This window comes from Pelophylax lessonae (genome assembly GCF_965119305.1).
Source record: "Pelophylax lessonae genome assembly, chromosome: 2".
Taxonomy (NCBI): domain Eukaryota; kingdom Metazoa; phylum Chordata; class Amphibia; order Anura; family Ranidae; genus Pelophylax; species Pelophylax lessonae.
Window position 1 is genome coordinate 265,646,874 of NC_138769.1, and position 20,364 is coordinate 265,667,237.

Consider the following 20,364-nt stretch of genomic DNA (forward strand, 5'->3'; position numbering starts at 1 on the left):
ATGCTTGCCCAAGGAGTCTTTGTACCCGTTCCTCCACGGATAAGTTTAGTAGGTTTTTTCTCCAACCTGTTCACAGTGCCCAGAAAAGAAGGCACGGTGCTTTCGATTCTGGATTTGATGTCTCTGAACTGCTTTTTGCGGGTACAGAAGTTCAGGATTGACTCCATCTGGTCGGTGGTGGCATCGTTGAGGCCCGTGGTCTGCCTGGTTTCCATCGCCTTGCAGGATGCGTATCTACGCATCCCTATTTTCGGGGGTCATTAGTGATATCTCCGCTTCACGGTGGCTGGGGAGCACTTCCAGTTCGTGGCCTTACCTTTTTGGTCTCGCTTTGGTTCCCAGGTTTTTCACCAAGGTATTGGCTCTGGTTCCAGCCTTGCTGCGTTTACAGGGCATTGCGATCCTCTGTTGCCTGGACGACCTTTTTGTAAGGTCGAGCTCATGTGTCCCCTTGGCGAGCGCTCTGGCCGTGCCAGTTCAGACACTCCAGGAGTTCGGGTGGACCATCAATTTTCAGAAGTCGGATCTGACTCCATCTCGTCTTCAGTACTTAGGGATGGTCCTGGACTCTGCTCAAGCTCGGGTCTTCCTTCCGGAGGACAAACTCGGGACTCTGCGGGATGAGATCGGGTCTCTCAGGGACAACGATCTCTCCTCCTTGCGGACCTGCATGCGGGTTCTAGGCCTGATGGTTTCGGCCTTCAAAACAGTTCCGTTTTGTTCAGTTTCACCCCAGTACTCTGCAAGCAGTGATCCTGGACAGGTGGAACAGGACGCCTCAATCCTTGGAGAGGCAGATGTCATTGAGTCGCCCAGTACGATCAACTATTGTGGTGGCTCAGATCGCCGTCCTTGGCGCAGGGCCAGACCTTCCGGCCTCTGTTGCGGTCGATTCTCACCACGGTTGCCAGCCTGTTAGGCTGGGGCAGAGTTCTGGGCGCACTTTGGTCGTGGTCTGCGGGGGAGACTTCACTACCGATAAATGTCTTGGAGCTCCGATCGATCATACTTTGTCTGTTCCGGTAGTCATCTCTACTTCAGGAGTGTCTGGTCCGGGTACAGACTGACAATGCCACGGCTGTGGCTTATATCAATTGCCAAGGGGGCACCAGGAGTGCCCGGGCGGCCTAGGAAGTGGCCGAGATTCTATCATGGGCCGAATCGCATGTACGGCGATCTCGGCTGTTCACATTCCGGGTGTGAACAACTGGCAGGCGGCCTATCTGAGTTGCCAGACCTTGGACCAAGGGGAATGGTCCCTGCATCCGGAGGTATTTCGCCAGCTGTGCGACCGGTGGGGGACCCCGGACGTGGATCTGTTTGCGTCCTAACTCAACAGTGAGGTGGATAGCTTCGTGGCCAGAACTTGTGATCCTCTGGCGGACGCTGCGGATGCGTTGGTGCTTTGGCATCACTCTCGGCGGATGTAGGCCTTTCCTCCGATTCAACCGTTGTCCAGGTTCCTTCGCAGGTTGGCTTCGGAAGGGATGTTAGTCAGTAATTCTCGTGGCCCCGGACTGGCCTTGACTTCTGTCTCGAGGACAGATCTTCCATCCTGCTTTACAGTCTCTGGCTTTAACGGCATGGCTGTTAAAAGCCGGGGCTTGAGGGATAGGTCTTCCACAGGCGGTCATCCCTACCTTGTTAGAGGCTCGAAAAGCGACTTCGAGGAAGTTTTATCACCGCACCTGGAAAGCGTATATCGCTTGGTGCGAAGCGCATGGTTTTCATCCTCACTCCTTCTCGGTGGCGAAGGTCTTGGCCTTCCTGCAGAAGGGCGTGGATCAGCGTCTGGCGCTGACTACTACGGTCAAGGGTCAGTTGTCGGCCTTGGCAATCTTTTTTTTTTTTTTTTTTTTTTTTTTTTCGATGACCTATGGCGTCGCATTACTTGGTCTGCACCTTCATTCAAGAGGTGCGGCATTTGGCTCTCCCGAGGAGAGCTCCCTTTTCCGGTAAAAAGGCCCGTTATACTCGAGCCGTTAGTGCCTCTTGGGCTTTTTCCGCCATCAGGCTTCTGTGGCTCAGGTGTGCAAGATGGCGACTTGGTCGTCCCTGCACGCTTTTACTGTCCCTCCTTCTTGGGGTGTTTTTTTCTATTCTGGGTTTGTTTCCAGTTTTTTTTTTCCTGTGGGTTTAGGTTGTTACTTGCCCGGCTGTTTGCGTTACCTTCTGAGTTGGTTGCGTTTTTTCCCACTCCTCATACCTGCACTGCTTTGGGACGTCCCATTAGTGAAGGCGAATAATACCATCGGGCGGCGACTGTCAGGGGACGTAAGAGAAAATAGAATTTTTGTAAGAACTTACCGTAAAATTATTTTGAGTCCTCTAGACAGTCGCCGCCCCTCTGTTTTTTTTTGGATCTTGGGGTTGTTGCCTTCCGGTACTGCTTGCTACAAACTGAGGTAATATCAGATTAGGTTCAGGATAATGGCTGAGGGATGGCCCCCTAGTGGCGTGCCGAGGTATAAAAGTTTTTTTGTATTAACCTGATAATTATCTGCCTAGCCTTGCTCCTGCAGAGGGCGCCATTACCCATTAGTGAAGGCTAATACCATTGGGCGGCGACTGTCAAGAGTACTCAGAGAAAATAATTTTACGGTAAGTTCTTACAAAAATTCTATTTTTTTTTCTCCATTTTTTCATGTGAGATCTACAAGCAACTAAGCCGGATCTGGGTGATGGGCTGGATATATAGATCCAGTGGTCACCCCAGCTGGCTAGTGAGCACGTGCAGACCCCAGCTCCACGATGGGTCAGCCGCGACCTAGTCCCACCGGATGGGGACTGGCCCTGCGAGTTAAACGTCTCGCCAGGTCGCAGACGACCGGGGTCTAGGCTCGAGTCGCAATGTTCCTGTTGGCCGACAGCCCCCCCACTTTGGTGGAGAGGGGTTCTGTCAGGAGATGGCGCCAGGTATGGTGAGTAATTGTTCCCCCTCTCCCCTGTTGGGTTTTGGGGTTAACGCGGGCCCCTCCTTAGGACGGTCGGACCCCCGGGTTTAACCTATGTCCCGTCACGCACCCCCCCTTTCATGTCCCCCCCCTCCCCTCACTGGGGTGATGAGGCGCTTGAAACTACCCCCAGGGGTCGGGACCGGGCGTTAGGCCGATGGTGGGGGCGGGGGGCACGCTGGTAACCAGATGATCGATCGGGGGGGAGACTTACCTGTCACTACCAGGACCCCCATCCTGTTGATCAGTCTAGAAGGCTGGGGGAGGGGGGGGGGGTGTCCTCAGAAGCTCCGCAGACCACGCGGGGCCGCTATTTTCTTGTAGCCCATATGCTGAGAAAGATCGGTGGCCATTTTGTGGATCCCATTGAAAATCACTGGTGGCCATTTTTTTGGAGTCACTAGAGGTGTTTTTTTGACAGTGGAGCTCCTCCTTGTTACCTAGTGCTGACACTCGGGTTTTCCTCCTGATCTCAGATCGCTGCAGACACGTGCTGTACAGACATTCTGGGCCTTCCTGGTGCGGGTGGTGAGTCTGGGGGGGGGGTCTCTCTGCTGGGGGTCTTCAGTGCTTGTGCCTGACCTTTTGGGGGTGCTATAGCATGGTGGAACATGTTTTTTTTTTTTTTTTAATCTTATGCAGAGTTTCCCTGCTGCGACATGGACTCTGTGGAACACGTTTCCCCACCTGACCCTCTCTTGGAGGCCTCAGGGCCCTCCCGATCCCAGCCATCCATAGATGTACTGTCAGCGGTCTTGGAATCATTTGTCTCCCGGGTGGAGGTGGCCTTTAAGGGCGAAGTGCTAAACAAAACCCTGCCTCTTCTGATTCTGATTTAGCCACCGCAGACGTGGGTCTCCCTGCCGGGTCTACTACCTCGCTCCCTGTCTCCTCTGATAGTGAGGATGACACTTTTCCCTCCGCCACCGCGCAAGAAAAGGCGCTGGTGGACGCACTGGTTGTTTCTGTGTGGGAGACCCTAAAAATGGAGGACGCAGCTGTGACTGACGCGCAGGTGACTTTTGGCACTCACAAGCCATCCAGAGCGGCAAAGGTTTTTTCCTGCGTATTTTCACAATATGGTCAAAGAAAAGCGGAACTGCCCCAAGCGTCCTCCTGGGGTCCCTAAGCGGATTGCTAAGCGCTACCCCTTTGAGTCTCCTATTAAAAAGTGGACTGTGCCACTTACAGTGGACCCTCCGGTCTCCAGACTGAATAAAGCTGCCATGATTCCAGTGGAGGATTCCCCATCCTTTAAGGATCCAGTGGATAGAAAGGCGGAATCTGTGGCCTGCAATATGTACTGGCTGAGTCTTTGCTAAGACCGGTGTTTACTATTGCCCTTGTGTCACAAACTTTGACTGAATGAGCTAAGTTACGCCGTGACCTGGAGGGAGTACAACTTCCCTCTGCATTTGCAGAGCTGACGGACAAGATGATTCAGGGGCTGCAATTTCTTTGCGATGCCTCGCTGGATGCGGCTCCACCATTGGCCCAACTGTCAGTTTCAGCCATGGTCATCCAGCGTAGACTTTGGTTAAAGTTCTGGTCTGTGGATCAGAACTCAAAGAAGGCCTTGTCTCATCTACCTTTTCAAGGTGATCGCCTGTTTGGGGCTACCCTTGATGACATTAGCAAAGGTCTTACAGGGGGTAATAGTACCTTTCTCCCACAGGCTAAAATAAATATAAAGATAAAAAAAGTTTCTGTCGCTCATTGACAGACGCAGACTTTTTGATTAATATCAGTAGGGATATACTGCCCCCTACAGAAGTAGGACACTAGGCAGGAAAAAAGTTCTGGCCACACCTTATGGGCAGTCCCAGGGGGTATACCCTTTTTCTCCCTGCTACAGGATGTCAGTTTTTTTTCTGCCTAGTCAGGAGTAAGGACCTAAGTTCCTTGCTGGGATCTCTGGTCCTGGCAAGCTTTTTTTAGATACATTTTTTTTTAGTTAGCTTTTTTTCTCCAGTTTGTTCCTGTGAGATCTTCAAGCAATTATGCTGGATCTGGGCAACGGGCTGGATGTTGAGATCCGGTGGTCACCCCAGCCGGGCTACGAGCACGTGCAGGCCCTAGCTCCGCGCTGGGTCGGCCGCGACATAGTCCCGCTGGACGGGGACTGGCCCCGCGAGTTAAAACGTCTCGCCAGGTCGCCTACGACCAGTCTGAATCTGAGTCGCGGCGTCCGTGTTGGCCGACAGCCCCCCCACCTCGGTGGAGAGGGGTTCTGTCAGGAGTTGGCGCCCGCCTGTTCCGGTATGGTGAGTAGAATGTTCCCCCTCTCCCCCTGACGGGTTTTGAGGTGGACGCGGGCCCCTCCCTGGGATGGTCGGACCCTCATGATCCCGGGTTCCCCTCTGTCCTGTTATGCACCCCCCACCTATCTGCCCCCTCCTTCAATCTGGGTTACAGACCGCATATGGGGGCGGTGGGGTGCGCCGCCGGTGTTGCCCTAAACGATCGTGCGGGGGGGTTACTACCTGTGCCTTCAGGTCCATCCACCGATCGATCCGTGGGTAGGCACGCGGGGGTCCCCTTTTTGGCACTGCGGAGCGCACGGGGCCAACATTTTTCCGCGGACCGCGCGGGGCCGCCATTTTGTTGTAGCATACATGTGCTCTGCATGGAGGCGGCCATCTTTGTACACAGCTCATCCTGCTTGAGCTGAGCAGCTGTAGTAATCACCAAGGGCGTGGCCCCTCCCTAGACCCGGGAAAATCACTCCACAAAAGACTTTATATCAGACAGCGCTGAGAGCAGTCCTGGTTTGAACTCTAGTGCATCAAGTGGTGAGCCTTTTGGGGGTCTCTCTTCTCTCTCTGCGGGGGTCTCGAGCACGTGACCACTGGGGGCGCTTTAGCGCTGGGGGATTCTTTTAAAAAAAAAAAATTTTTTTTTATTTTCATTTTGTCATTTTTTGCTGACAGGTTTCCCTGGCATTGCCACGGACCCTGCTGCACATGAGTCCCCATCTGATCCCCTCGAGGTGGCCACAGGGCCCTCCGATTCTCCACTCACCATTGATTCGCTTTCAGCGGTCCTGGGGTCATTCTTGTCCCGGGTGGAGGTGGCCTGTCAGGGACGGGGGGCTAAAAAACGACCCCCGCCCACCCCTGTCTCGTCCGATACCTCAGACTCTGATCCTGAGCTGGTCGCTGCTGCCGCGGGTTCCTCCTTTAGGGTTGATGTCCCACGTCCCTCTGACAGTGAGGATGATCTTCCTGCCTCTGCCATAGCGCAGGACAAAGCACTGGTGGACGCACTGTCAGTCCGGGAGACCCTAAAACTGGAGGTTGCACCAGTGGAGGCAGTTCAGACGGAAGTTGCCTTTGGCACTCGCAAGCCCTCTAAGGTGGAAAAGGTGTTTCCCTTTCCCAAATGCTTTGATATTATTAAAGATGAGTGGGCTCATCCAAAACGACCCCCTGGGATGCCTAAACGGCAGTTGACCGTAGGGCGGAATCTGTGTCCCGTTCCATATTCTCCCTGGCAGGATCTGCCCTAAGGCCAGTGTTTACCATTGCTCTGGTTTCACAGACATTGACGGAATGGGCCAAGCTATTACGCCATGACCTGGAGGGGAGAAGTCTCCCTCCTGCCGTGCCGGAGTTGCTGGAGCAAATAGTGCAGGGGCTACAGTTTGTGACACCGCACTGGACGCTGCCCCATTGCTGGGGCGTGTGTCGATCTCTGCGGTGGTCCTCCCGTGCATGCTAAGGTTAAAGTGCTGGTCGGCGGATCAGGCTTCCAAAAAAGTATTGACTGATCTCCCCTTCCAGGGGGGTCGCCTGTTTGGTGCTACCTTGGATGAGATTATTAAGGATCTCACTGGGGGCAAGAGCACCTTTCTACCACAGGCTAAAAAAAGGTAAGGAACCTTGTCGCAGACAGGGACCTTCCTTTACAGCTCACAAGAAATTTTTTCGCGATAAGGCAAAGTCCTCCAAAGCCCCCCCCCCCCCCGGGTTTCAAGAGACCCTGGTCTGGTAAGCAAAAATCCGGTCCTTCCAGACCTGAGGATAAGACCGCTTCAGCCTGAAGGTGCGCCCCCACCCAGATCAAGGGTGGGGGGATGTCTTCGCCGGTTCCCGGACCCGTGGCTCTACAGTATTCAAGACAAATGGGTTCACGAGGTCATACGGTCGGAACACAAGATCGAGTTGCGATCGCTTCTACCGGTGCGGTTCTTCCCTTCCAATATGCGACTGTCCCCGAATCGCCTAATGGCTCTGTTGGGGGAAGTGCAGCACTGGATGCAAAGGGCGCCCATAGAGGGTGCCTATCTTCACATTCCCATTTACGCAGGACACCAGCGGTACCTGCGCTTTGCGGTGGGAGCGAACCATTATCAGTTTGTGGCGTTACCCTTTGGTCTCGCCTCTGCTTTCTGGGTCTTCACAAAAGTTTGGACCCCAGTCCTGGCGTTGTTGCGGCAGCGGGGCATATCGGTCCTGGGCTACCTGGACGACCTCTTCTGTGCGGAGTCTCCGCAGGCTCAGTGTCATACGCGGACTCTCCAAAAGGAGATTTTTATCAAATGGAACTGGAATTCCGATTCCCTGGACAATCGGATCCGGCTGAGCGAGCGGACCAGGTCGTTTCTGGTTTGGGGGCCTCGGTCTCCGATGCTCAGTCAGGGGAAGCCCTTTTTTCCGAAAGTATCCAGGCTATCGATGTGTTGGAACTGAAAGCGATCAGGTTTTGCCTGGTTCACCGGACCGAGCATCTTCAGGGCTGCTCGGTTCGGATTCAGTTGGACAATGCCACGGCCGTGGCCTATGTCAATCATCAAGGGGACACCAAGAGTGTTCTGGCGGCCGTGGAAGTGGCAGGCAGGTTTTGGGCGGAACAGTTTGTTCCAGGTCTTTCTGCAGTTTACGTTCTGGGTGTGGAAAATTGACAGACGGACTTTCTCAGCTGTCAGACCCTGGATCAAGGGGAATGGCCTCTTCAGACAGATGTTTCACCAGTTGGGCTTTCATTGGGGCACCCCGGACGTGGATCTGTTAGCATCTCAGGGCAACAGAAAGGTGCAGAGGGTTGTAGCCCGCACCCGCGATCCTCTGGCGGACGCCGCAGACGCACTGAATACTCTGTGGGGGCAGTACCAGCTGCTGTATGCCTTTCCTCCCCTCAAGTTCTCACTAAATTTCTTCACAGGATAGAGGCGGCGGGAATTCCAGTCATCCTTGTGACTCCGGATTGGCCTCATCGGGCCTAAAATTCCGTCGTGGTCAGGCTGGTCGCAGACGCTCCTTGGCGACTTCCTCTCAGGGAGGATCTGCCGTCTCAGGGACCGATCGTCCATCCTGCTTTACCATCGCTGGCTTTGACGGCTTGGCTGTTGAGATCCAGGTGCTGAAGGACAGGGGTTTGTCTTTCAGTTATCCCTACTCTGATTAAAGCGAGGAAAGCGACTTCCAGAAAGGTCTATCATCGCACATGGAAGTGTTATATTGCGTGGTGTGAATCCCTTGGGTTTCCTCCACGTTCTTACTCGGTGGCTCGGATATTGGCTTTTCTGCAACGGGGGGTTGAGCAGAAACTGGCCTTGAGCACTATCAAGGGTCAGGTCTCAGCATTGGCAATCTTCTTCCAGAGGCCACTGGCTACTCATTCCTTGGTGCGGAGTTTCATCCAGGGGGTGCGGCACCTGGCTCCTCCGGTGCGCGTGCCATTCCCGCCCTGGGATCTTAATTTGGTGTTGTCGGTTCCCAGAAACCTCCCTTTGAAAATATTAGGGAGATTCCCTTGCTTACCTTATCCCAGAAGGTGGCCTTTTTGGTGGCTATCACTTCTGCACGCAGGGTGTCGGAATTGGCAGCATTGTCCTGTCGTTCCCCATATCTGGTGGTTCATAGGGATAAGGTGGTTCTTCGTCCGAATCCATCCATCCTTCCTTCCTAAGGTGGTTTCAGAGTTTCATTTGAATGAGGATATTGTGTTACCTTCCCTGTGTCCTAAGCCCAGTCATCCTCGGGAGTTTGCGTTACACTCCTTGGATGTGGTTCGGGCGATCAGGGTGTACTTGGCTACTACTGACTCTTTTCGTAAGGCTGATTCACTTTTTGTGATCACGGATGGCCCTAGAAAGGGGTTGCCTGCGTCTGCCGCGACTATCTCCAGATGGATCAGACAGACGGTGGTGCAGGCTTATTCTATTAAGGGTCGGGTTCCTCCGTTCCCTGTTAAGGCACACTCTACTTGGGCTCTTAGTGTTTCCTGGGCCTTCCGCCATCAGGCGTCGGTGCTTCAGGTTTGCAAGGCGGCTACCTGGTCGTCGGTTCATACCTTTACAAAATTTTATAAAGTTGATGTGCTGGCATCGGCGGATGCCTCTTTTGGCCGCAAGGTTCTGCAGGCCGCTGTTTGAGGGGACCGTTGGTCTACCTCAAGGGATTTTTGTTTTTTTCAGTTGGGTCTCATCCTTTTTGTTCGATGAGTCCTTGATGCTTCTGGTTGGCTCCGGTTGGGCCTTCTGGATTGGATTTTTATTTCTGTTATCCCACCCCTCATTTGTGGCACTGCTTTGGGACGTCCCTACTGATATTAATCAAGAAGTCTGCGTCTGTCAATGAGCAACAGAGAAAATTGGATTTTTGACTTACCGTAAAATCCTTTTCTCTTAAGCTCATTGACAGACGCAGGACCCGCCCCTCTATTTTTGAGTTGGTTTGGGTTGAATTCTCTGACACTGCTTTGTTACATAACTGACATCCTGTAGCAGGGAGAGGATATACCCCCTGGGACTGCCCATAAGGTGTGGCCAGAAATTTTTTCCTGCCTAGTGTCCTACTCCTGTAGGGGGCAGTATATCCCTACTGATATTAATCAAGAAGTCTGCGTCTGTCAATGAGCTTAAGAGAAAAGGATTTTACGGTAAGTCAAAAATCCAATTTTTCATCCCTCAGGGTCAATTGATAAGGGATCGAAGACTTTCAAGGCCCCCTCGGGGGGGGGGGGGGGGGGCCTACTCCAAGCGACCCTGGTCTGGAAAACAGAAGTCAGGTTTCTCCAGGCCTGCGGATAAGACCCCCTTCAGCCTGAAGGTGGGCCCTCACCCGTATCTGGGGTGGGGGGGGGGGGCATCTTTGCCAGGTTCTGGACCTATGGCTATCCTGAATATAAGACAAGTGGGTTCACTAGGTCATTCGGTCCGGTTACAAAATTGTTTCTTTCCGTCCCCCCGGTAAGGTTCTTCGCTTTCAATGTTCGGCTGTCCCTGGATCACTTACGGGCTCTGTGGCGGTACAGGACCTGTTACAAGGAGTAATGGTTCAGTCTTCGTAATGTTTTCAGGGCTTTTACTCAAACCTGTTTAGGTCCAGGATTGGACGCACCTTGCCTTCCTTCCTGGGGACCGTAAAGGCACTTAAATGCTTCTTGCGAGTTCAGAAATTCAAGATGACATCCATTCGCACAGTGGTGGCTTCTGTACATAAGGAGGATTTCCTGGCCTCCATAGACATCAAAGATGCCTACCTTCACATCCCAATATGTCCAAGACCTCAACGATTTCTGTGTTTTACCGTGGGAGAGGATCAATATCAGTTTGTGGCATTACCCTTTGGTCTCGCCTCTGCTCCTTGGGTCTTCACAAAGGTGTTGGCTCCGATCCTTGCGTTGTTACACCAGAGGGGGATATTGGTCCTGGGTTACCTGGGCGATCTGCTTCTCCGTGCGGAGTCTCCCCTGGCGCTGGTGACAAACTTGGTCACCACGAAAACTCTAGAGGCGTTTGGGTGGATTCTGAACCTTCAGAAGTCATCCCTGGTTCCTTCCATGAGACTGGATTATCTGGGTCTGACTTTGGACTCGTCCTCAGCCAGGGTGTTTCTTCCTCCGGACAAACTTCAAAAACTCCAGACTGCGATTCAGCTATTGCTGTCCAGCAAATGGTCGTCCCTTCGACTTTTATGAGAGTTCTAGGATTGATGGTGTCGTCCTTTGAGGCGGTACCTTTAGCTCGATTTCACACGAGAATCCTCCAGAAGGAAATCCTTCTCAAATGGAACAAAGATCCAAGTTCCCTGGACATCCAGATCCAGCTGAGCCAGTTAACCAGGGGGTCCCTGTTATGGTGGCTTCAGTCCCCAACGCTCAAAACAAGGAAAATCCTTCCTCCCCATATATTGGACTATGATCACCACGGATGCCAGGTGGGGAGGTGTTCTCGGCAAGCTTTCTGCCCAAGGAGTTTGGTCCCTGGAAGAATCCAGGTTACCGATCAATGTTCTGGAGTTGAGGGCGATCAGGCTTTGCTTAGTCTAATGGACAAAGTACCTTCAGGGCTGTCCAGTGTGCATTCTGCCAAAACTTCTTCGCAGGATCGAGGTGGAAGTGATTTCGGTCATCCTTGTAGCTCCAGACTGGCCTCGTCGAGCTTGGTATGCCGACTTGGTCAGGCTAGTCGCAGACGTTCCTTGGAGACTGCCTCTCAGGGAGGATCTGTGGTCTCAAGGACCAATATCCTGCTTTACAGTCGCTGGCTTTGATGGCTTGGCTGTTGAAAGCCAGGTGCTGAAGGACAGGGGATTGTCTGCTGCAGTGTTTCCCACGAAAAGTGACTTCTAGAAAGATCGATCATCGTACGTGGAAGTCGTATATTACGTGGTGTGAGTCTCTTGGGGTTCCTCCTCACTCTTACTCGGTGGCTCGGATCTTGGCTTTTCCTTCAACAGGGAGTTGATCAAAAATTGGCCTTGAATTCTATCAAGGGTCAAGTTTCAGCCTTGGCAATTTTCTCCCAAAGGCCATGAGCCTCCCATTCCCTGGTGCCTAGCTTTATCCAAGGGGTGCGACACTTGGCTCCTCCCGGTGCGACCTCCGTTGCCACCTTGGATTCGGGAGATTTCCCTGCTTACCTTATCTCCGAAGGTGGCCTTGGTGGCTATTACTTCTGCGTGCAGGATGTCGGAACTGGTGGCGTTGTCCTGTCATTCTCCCTTTCTGATGGTTCACAGGGATAAAGTGGTGCTTCGTCTGGATCCGTCCTTCCTACCAAATTTGGTTTCCAGTTTTCACTTAAATGAGGACATTGTGTTAAGCTGTTACCCTCATGTCCTAAGCCTAAACATCCTAAGGAATTTGCATACTTTGGATGTGGTTCGGGCAATCAGGGTGTACTTGGCAACTACTGAGTCTTTTCGAAAGTCGGATTAGCTTTGTTCTCACTGAAGGACCAAAGAAAGGGCTGCCTGCGTCTGCTGCGACTATTTCTGTATGGATCAGACAGACGGTTGTGCAGGCTTATTCAATTAAGGGTCAGGTTCCTCCTTTCCCTGATAAGGCGCATTCTACTCGTTCGCTTAGTGCTTCCTGAGCCTTTCGCCATGAGGTATCTATGGTGCAGGTTTGCAAGGCGGCTACCTGGTTGTCTGTTCACGCCTTCACTAAGTTTTATAAGGTGGATGTGCTGGCATCTGCAGATGTCTCCTTTGGCCGCAAAGTTTTGCAGGCTGCTGTTTAAGGGTGTTTTAGTCTCTTGAGGGTGTTTAATGTTGTTTTTCAGGTGGGTCTCATCTTGTTCTGATGAGTCCTATGTTGTCTGGTTGGCTGTGGCTCAGCCTTGGGGAATTATCTGCTATTCCTACCCCTCATGGTTTATGGCACTGCTTTAGGACGTCCCTACTGTTATGAAGAACAGACTGCGTCCGTCAATGAACATGGAGAAACCAATCACTTTTGCGCAAACCAATAAATATACGCTTGAGATTTTTTTTCACACGTGTAGCTACATACATTTTGACCTAAATGTATGACAAATTTAGTTTATTGGATATTTTTTATAAGTAGAAAATGTGTTTTTTTTTTTTTTTTTTTTTGTTTTTTTTGTTTATATTTTTTTTTTTTTTTTTTTTAGTTTATATCGCAGACGTGATCAAAGAGCTCTTTTTGTGGGGAAAAAAAATGTAATTTTATTTGGGTACTGCATTGAATGACCACGCAATTGTCTCCTAAATTCACGCAGTGCCAAATTGCCTGGTCATTAAGTAGGCAAATCCTTCAGGTCCAGAAGTGGTTAAAGTACAACTAATGGCTCCTGTATGACAGTTAAAACAAGTACCAGATCTAGCTACTATGGGATGCACAAGCCACATAAACTAAACAAAAAAATTTAATTTACCTCCCCTGACTGAGCCAAATCTTTTTTTTTTTTTTTTATTTTTTTATTTTTTTTTTTTTTTTTCTTCCTGATTCCGCCTTTCAGGCATTGCCATTTTAACAGTTTAAGGGTTTCAGCAACAGAGGTAGTGCTCAATCCAGATAGCAGTGGGCAGTCAATGTGTACTAGATGCTAATTGATGGGCTACAGGTTTGCGAATAAACCGTGGGAGTACAGATAGTCAAGCTTCCTGCAAAATTTTCCAATGCCACTGTATCTCTCAAAAGCAAAGCTAAAATGAGATTGGTGACTCTGCTCTGAATTCATAAGCAGTGCAGAATCATTGGTGCACCATGACAAAGTGGAATGCAGGGATCTTCACTGCCAGCCTGAACAGGTAATTGTGGGACATTACAAGGAACTGACACAATGAAAATTGTACCTGTGATAATATATGGCTGGGCAGACAGCTATGGATAACTGCGACTGCTACCGACCGATCATTGAAGTGTACAGGGCTCAGCGGCAGCAGCTAGGCACCCAAGTGAGGCTGAAACAGCTGCAGGAATTGGCAGATTCCGGTCACTGTCATTCGCACCAGCATTGGTTGCCCGTGCAAATTGTCCTTGTGACAGACCTAACTGGTACAGGGGCTTTTGGAGATGACTAGGGTAGCCTCTTGTATACTGCTTGTGGGCCCTGGCTTTTGAGGGCTCTATTCTTTGCAAGGTTTGCCTTCCCAAAACAGACTTTGGGCACCTAGGACCTGGGTACTGATTTGGGGCCCCTGTTTTTTTTTTGTTGGGTTATGGAATCGGCAGCCCAAGCCAGTCGTGTTGGCTTCAACCCCCTCAAAGACTGAGACTCACGGCACAAGATTATAATCCGTTCAAACACCTTGAGGCTTATGTCTCCTACTGTTTTTTGTTTAAATCTATTAAGGTGTCTAAGGTGTCTTTCTCTCATTGTATAATTCCCCCATTGTGTGCCTCCTTGGTGTGAATTCCCATTAATTGAGTCACCTATTGTCTGTCAATCCTCTTGGAGATGTCCTTAGTATTGTGTCCTCTTTTCACTCGTTATGGAACCATTGTGGGATTTTGGTCATTAGATGTACCGTTAGATGTACTGTTAGATGTACTAATATTACTGTTAGTAAAGTTCGCATTGTTTAGGATAATGTGATCAAGCTCTAATCTGAATTTGTGTGCTATAAATTCTGGGTGAGTTTTTAAGAGTTCCAGCTTGCACCTAAGCTAGTGTCTAGTTCCTGTGTGCAGTTCTTAGTTATAATTCCTGGTTCCAGAGAGGAGGAAGCTGTATCTTGGTAGAGGCAACCAGGTGGTGGGTGCCTGGCGCTCCGTCACATAGCCTTAGCTTTCTTAACCACTTGCCCACTGCTCACTTTGCTGCTACTGCAGCAAAGTGGCTTGTTAAGGTCTGGCGACGTAGACCTACGTCACCAGACTCTCCCCTCTCTCGGCGGCGCGCTCCCGCTGTATTCAGACACAGCGGGAGTCGGGCCAGGGGAGGAGAGGCGGTGATCACCGCCACTCCAGCATAGCTGAACCTGCGATCTGCGTCTGTCACACAACCCCCTCCCCCCACACACTTCAGTAAGCATGAGGCATACATTTAACCCCTTGATCACCAATAAAGTTAACCCCTTCCCTGCCAGTGTCATTATTACAGTAACAGTGCATATTTATAACACTGACTACTGTAGTAATGTCACTGGTCCCCCCAAAAGTGTCAATGTCAGTTAGGGGTCCGATCTGTCCGCCACAATGTCGCAGTCCCTCAAAAAAAAAAATTGCAGATAGCTGCCATTACTAGTAAAAAAAAAAAAATGACAAATCTTTCCCGTAGTTAGTAAACGCAATAACTTTTTTGCGCAAACCAATCAAAATATGCTTATTGTGATTTTTTTTTTTTTTTTTTACCAAAAATGTCACAGAAAACAAATTGCCCTAAAATGTTAAATTTTGATTTATAGATTTTTTTCTTTTGTGAATGTTATATATCAGAATGTAAAAAATTGTTTTTTTTTTTTGTTTTTTTTTTCAAAATTGTCGCTCTCTTTTTCAAAAATTAAAAATCGCACAGGTGATCAAATACCGCCAAAAGAAAGCTCTATTTGTGGGGAAAAAAAGGACATAAACTTGGGTACAGCGTCGCACGACCGCGCAGTTGTCCGTTAAACGCAGTGCCGAATCGCAAAATATAGCCTGGTCAGGAATGGGGTAAAATCTTCCAGTCTTAAAGCGGTTAAAAATACGCTCATTGGGAATTTTTTTTGTCAGACATGTAGCTAAATACATTTTGGCCTAACTGTATGACAAAAATTTAATATATTGGATATTTTTAACTGTCAAAGTAGAATGTCAATTTTTTCGCAAAATTTTTGCTTTTTTTTTTAATATCGCAAAAAATGAAAAGCGTAGAGGTGATCAAATGCCACCAAAAGAAAGCTCTGTGGGAAAAAAAGGATATAAATTTTGTTTGGGTACAGGGTTGCATGACCATGCAATTGTCAGTTAAATTCACGCAGTACCAAGTTGCAAAAAGTGGCCTGGACGTTAAGCAGGAAAATCCTCCGGTGGTAAAGTAGTTAATCTGTTGCTGCTGAGGTTTACAGTGTTACTAAACCCACAACCGTAAAATCAGTCTGTATATGCAGTAAAGCATGCCTGTTATACTCGCAGTGGAACCTAAGGGGTAATCCTCTGCATTGTGTAAAAAGGCTGTTGGATCCGGTCTTCTCTGATCCTCCCCTTCATCCACCGTCCCCAATCCATCCCCTGATAAGACTGAGCCTTGGGAGTCACTCTGCAAATGCTCAGTTTGGTTTATATTGCTAGTTTTTTTTTTTTTTGGGATATAAGACTGTTATATACAGCTGATGGTAAAAGGTATTGAGCAGTTTATTTACTACAATAATAGCATTTCCATGTTCTGTGTACTATGGGAAACCACATATAGTGAATGCAGGGTCCTGGGTTTAGTAACACTTTACATTTACCCCTACACCCCAGATTATCTACATAACATTGGGACCACTGCTGTCCAGTATTTAATTTTTTTTTTTTCATAAAAATGTTAGTAGTACTTGACCCATTCATTTTGTGCTTTTAAACCTTATATGTTGAACTATAGGATGCTAAATGTCACTTTTTAGAATGACTTGACTTTTTTTTTTTTTTCCTTTTTAATAGCTTGACAAAAAGAACAGAGCAAAAATCACAGACCTGGGTTTCTGCAAGCCAGAGGCTATGATGTCTGGCAGCATTGTGGGAACTCCTATACATATGGCACCAGAACTCTTTTCAGGTAAATATAAAATCTTGGGCAATGTGCTTTGTTACAGGTTGAAGAAAAATCTATCCTTTGTTACAGTTTGAAGAAAAATCTATCTAGTTCTACCAATAAAATAAAAACACACACATATATACACTATATGCTATTCCCACAGTTGATCCAGAGAGGCAAAAAAAGCATAATCCAATTTGCTCCAGTGGGGGGCATACAGTTCTTCCTGATCTCCCATATTCCCTGGATCAACTTCCCTGGTATTATTACATCTAACAATATCCAGTTATATTTTGTGCATTTAGGGATGCATCCAGTTTTTTTTTTTTATCTTTTTGATTTTGTGATGCTTTGTATCTACTTCTACAAAAATTACCGTTTTTAAGTTATAAAAATAAAACAAATCCACTTAGCTGGCCAGAAATCTCTCTTCCTCCAGGCTTTGTTATGCATTTTACTTTCTATCAGTCAATAGACCAGAGAAATATGTTCACAATATTGCTTTCAAAGAGACCACTTCTGTAGCCAGGATCACATCACCTGTATCAGTATCCAATGGCACCTGTCTGAAGTACAGCTGAAGAGCACTAAGGAGAAACATGGCAGTATGCACAGCTTTTGTCTAATTCTTCCTTGTTCTCTTTTCACATACTACTACTTGAATAGAAATCTCAGTTTCTTTCGTTCATTGACGGACACAGTTCCTGATCATATTGACCATTGGGTTATACGGCCCCCTACAGGAGTAGGACACTAGGCGGAAAAAGTCTGGCTACGCCTATGGGCAGTCTGGGGGGGGGGTATACTCTCTGCTATAGGTATTCAGTTTTTTTTTTTTTCTGCCTAGTCAGGAGTAAGGACCTAGTTGCTTGCTGGGATCTCTGGTCCTGGCAATTTTTTTATTTTTAGATAGAATTTTCTCTGCTGGATTTTCTTTTCCTGTGAGATCTACAATCACCTGCCAGGCTGGGCGACAGGCTGGATAATCTAGATCCAGTGGGCACCCCAATCTTGCCAGCGCACGCCGGCCTGCTAGTTAAACGTCTCGCGAGATCTCATACGACCGGGTCTCTGCCCGAGTCGGAGCGTTCCTCTTGGCAGACTACCCCCCATTTCGATGGAGAGAAAGTTCTATCTGGAGCGGTGCCCGCCTGGCTCCTGGTATAGTAAGTGACTGTCCCCCCCGCAAAGGGTTTTGGGGTGGACGTGGGCCCCCTCAATGGGATGGTCGGACCCCTGGGTTCCCCTGCTTCCCGTTAGACGCCCCCCTCATCAGTCTGGTGGTCCTTATTGCCCCCCCTTACGGGCGCTGGGGCGTGGGGTGGCCTTGCCCACCACCTGGGGTAGGGTGTTTGGAGGGGATGCGCCACCAGCGATCGGCTGTAAGGGGGGGTGCTGTACCGGGTTGGGGCTCCTGCCAGGGCCCCCCCCTCTACCTGCCTGTCCCATTTTCTGAGGCATAGGGATCCCTCCTAGTGCCGCCAATTTGCTGTAGTCTGTGTGCTTAATGCACAGAGGCCATGTTTGCATAGTCCGGCTGCCATTTTGCGGAGGTTTGCCATTGAAAATAGCGGCAGCCATGACAGTGGAGCCCTGTGGGAGGCGATTTTGGTGGTGGGAGCCCCTCCTCCTCCGCTGGTGCTGATGTGGAGTGCAGATTATCCTGGTGGCTGAATGGGCCTGTTTCTGCTGGGTGGCGAGTCTGGTGGGGTACTCTCCCACTCTGCTGAGGATCAAATAGGTGCTCTGTTACTGGGGAGTGGTGCTGCTGGAGTAGTGGGGGTGTCCCTTAGCAGTGGTTTTACCTTTTCTTGTGGGGTTCCCCTATTGACTCATGGAGTCTTTGGAGCACATTTCCCTACCTGATCCCCTCTCAGAGGCTGCAGGGCCCTCCTATTCCCAACCATCCATCGATGCACTGACGGCGGTCCTGAAGTCCTTTGTCTCCCGGGAGGAGGTGAATTTTTGGCGATGGGCTAGCAAAAAGCGCTCCCTGCCTCCTCTGTCCTGAATCTGATTGGCCCACCGCGCACGTGGAACACTTCTGGGTCTGCAACCACATGCACTAATCAAATTTGAGTTTGAGTTCTCAAATAGTGAGGATGATTCCTCCATTTCTTCTGCAACCGTGCATAAAAAGGTGCTGGTGGGTGCACTAATTGTATCTGTGTGTGAGACCTTAAAAATGGAAGACGCAGCTGAAGCTGTAACGGAGGCATCGGTTCCCTTTGGCACTCACAAGCCATTTAGAGCAGCAGACGTGTTTCCTTTCCCCGTCTATTTTGACAGAATCGTCGCTAAAGAATGGGAACCGCCAAAACATCTCCTTGTGGTCTCTAAGCGATTTGCTATGCGGTACCCCTATGAGGAGTCCCTCCTTAAGAAGTAGACTGTTCAATATGGAGACCGGAGGGTACACAAAGCAACCATGATTCCGGTTGAAGAGTCCCCAGCCTTTAAGGACTCCGCTGACAGGAAGGCAGAGGCTGTGGCCCGCAATATGTACACCCTTGCTGGTTCAGCACTGAGGCCAGTATTTACCATTGCACTGGTGTCGCAAACTGACCAAGTGAGCTAAGCTTTTACGTCGTGACCTGGAGGGGGAGCAGCTCCCCCCTGCCTTTGCTAAGCTGGCGGACCAGTTGTTCCAGGGGCTGCAGTTTCTGTGATGCCTCTTTGGATGCGGCTCCCCTAGTCGCTAGGCTCTGTTTCAGCAGTGGTCCTGCATATTTTTTGGCTCAAATGCTGGTCTGCGGAACAGACTTCTAAGAAGGCCTTGAGTGATATTCCTTTTCAAGGAAGTTGCCTGTTTTGAGCTACCCTGGATGACCTCATTAAGGGTCTCACAAGGGAGAAGGGTACCATTCTTCCGCAGGCTACTAAGGGCAAGGACCTTCGTCGTAGACATGAGCCATCCTCGGCTCATACGTATTTTTTTTTTTTTTTGTCCCTCAGGGGCGACTGATGGGATCAAAGCTGTTTAGGGCCTCCCCTGGTGAATCCAAACGAACTTGGTCTGGCAAGTCGAGAGTGGGTTTATTCAGACCCACGGACAAGGCTCTTTCAGCATGAAGGTGCACCCTCACCCGTGTCAGGGGTGGGTGGGACATCTTCGTTGGTTTCCAGACCAGTGGACTTCCCTGGTACAAGACAAGTGCGTCCATGAAGGTGCAGAAGTTCAGAATGGAGTCCGTTCGCATGGTGGTGGCATCCCTGCATCAGTGGCATTTTCTTGCCTCTATCGACATCAAGGGTGCTTACCTTCACACTGTCACCAGCTCTTCCTCCATTTTTTTGCTGTGTGAGAGAAGCATTATCAGTTTATGGCATTAACCTTTGGTCTCGCCTCTGCTCCTCGAGTCTTCACAAGTGTTAGCCCCAGTGCTAGCATTGTTAGGCAAACGGGGGGATTGCAGTACTGGGCTGCTTGGATGACCTCCTTCTGCGAGCAGAGTCTCCTACTGGTGGAAAACCTGGAAATCACCATACAAATTCTGAGGGAGTTTGGCTGGATTTTGAATTTTCTGAAGTCTGCTCTGGTTCCATCCACAAAGCTGGACTATCTAGGGTCTGACTCTGGACTCGGCCTTAGCCAGAGTGCTTCTTCCTCTGGACAAACTACAGAAACTGCAGGCTGTGATTTTGTCTCCTGTTCAGCAGATAGTCATCCCTCTGGACTTGCATGCAATTGCTGGGCCTGATGGTGTCTACTTTCAAGGCGGCTCCATTTGCACAGTTCTATACGAGGTCCCTGCAAAGGGAGATTCTGACCAAGTGTAGGCAAGACTCCAGTCTCTGGACAATCAGATCCACCTGAGTCTGGGAACAAATGAGTCCTTGATGGGATGGCTTCATTCTCCGGTGCTTCGGCTGGGCAAATCCTTCCTCCCATTGTATTAGACACAGTGGTCACCATGGATGCCAGCTTATCCAGCTGGGGAGGCTTCCTCGGCAAAAATTCTGCTCAAGGGATCTGGACACTGGAAGAGTCCA

At 49.7% G+C, this 20,364-nt stretch overlaps 1 protein-coding gene across 1 annotated transcript in view; it reads left to right on the forward strand.

Annotated features, from left to right (window-relative positions):
* Positions 1-20,364, forward strand: part of DSTYK (dual serine/threonine and tyrosine protein kinase) — a 237,629-nt gene that overhangs the window by 184,321 nt on the left and 32,944 nt on the right. Inside the window, exon 11 of the mRNA XM_082247304.1 lies at positions 16,278-16,392. Coding sequence (XP_082103430.1) covers positions 16,278-16,392 — 115 coding nt within the window. The remainder of the gene's footprint in view (positions 1-16,277; positions 16,393-20,364) is intronic.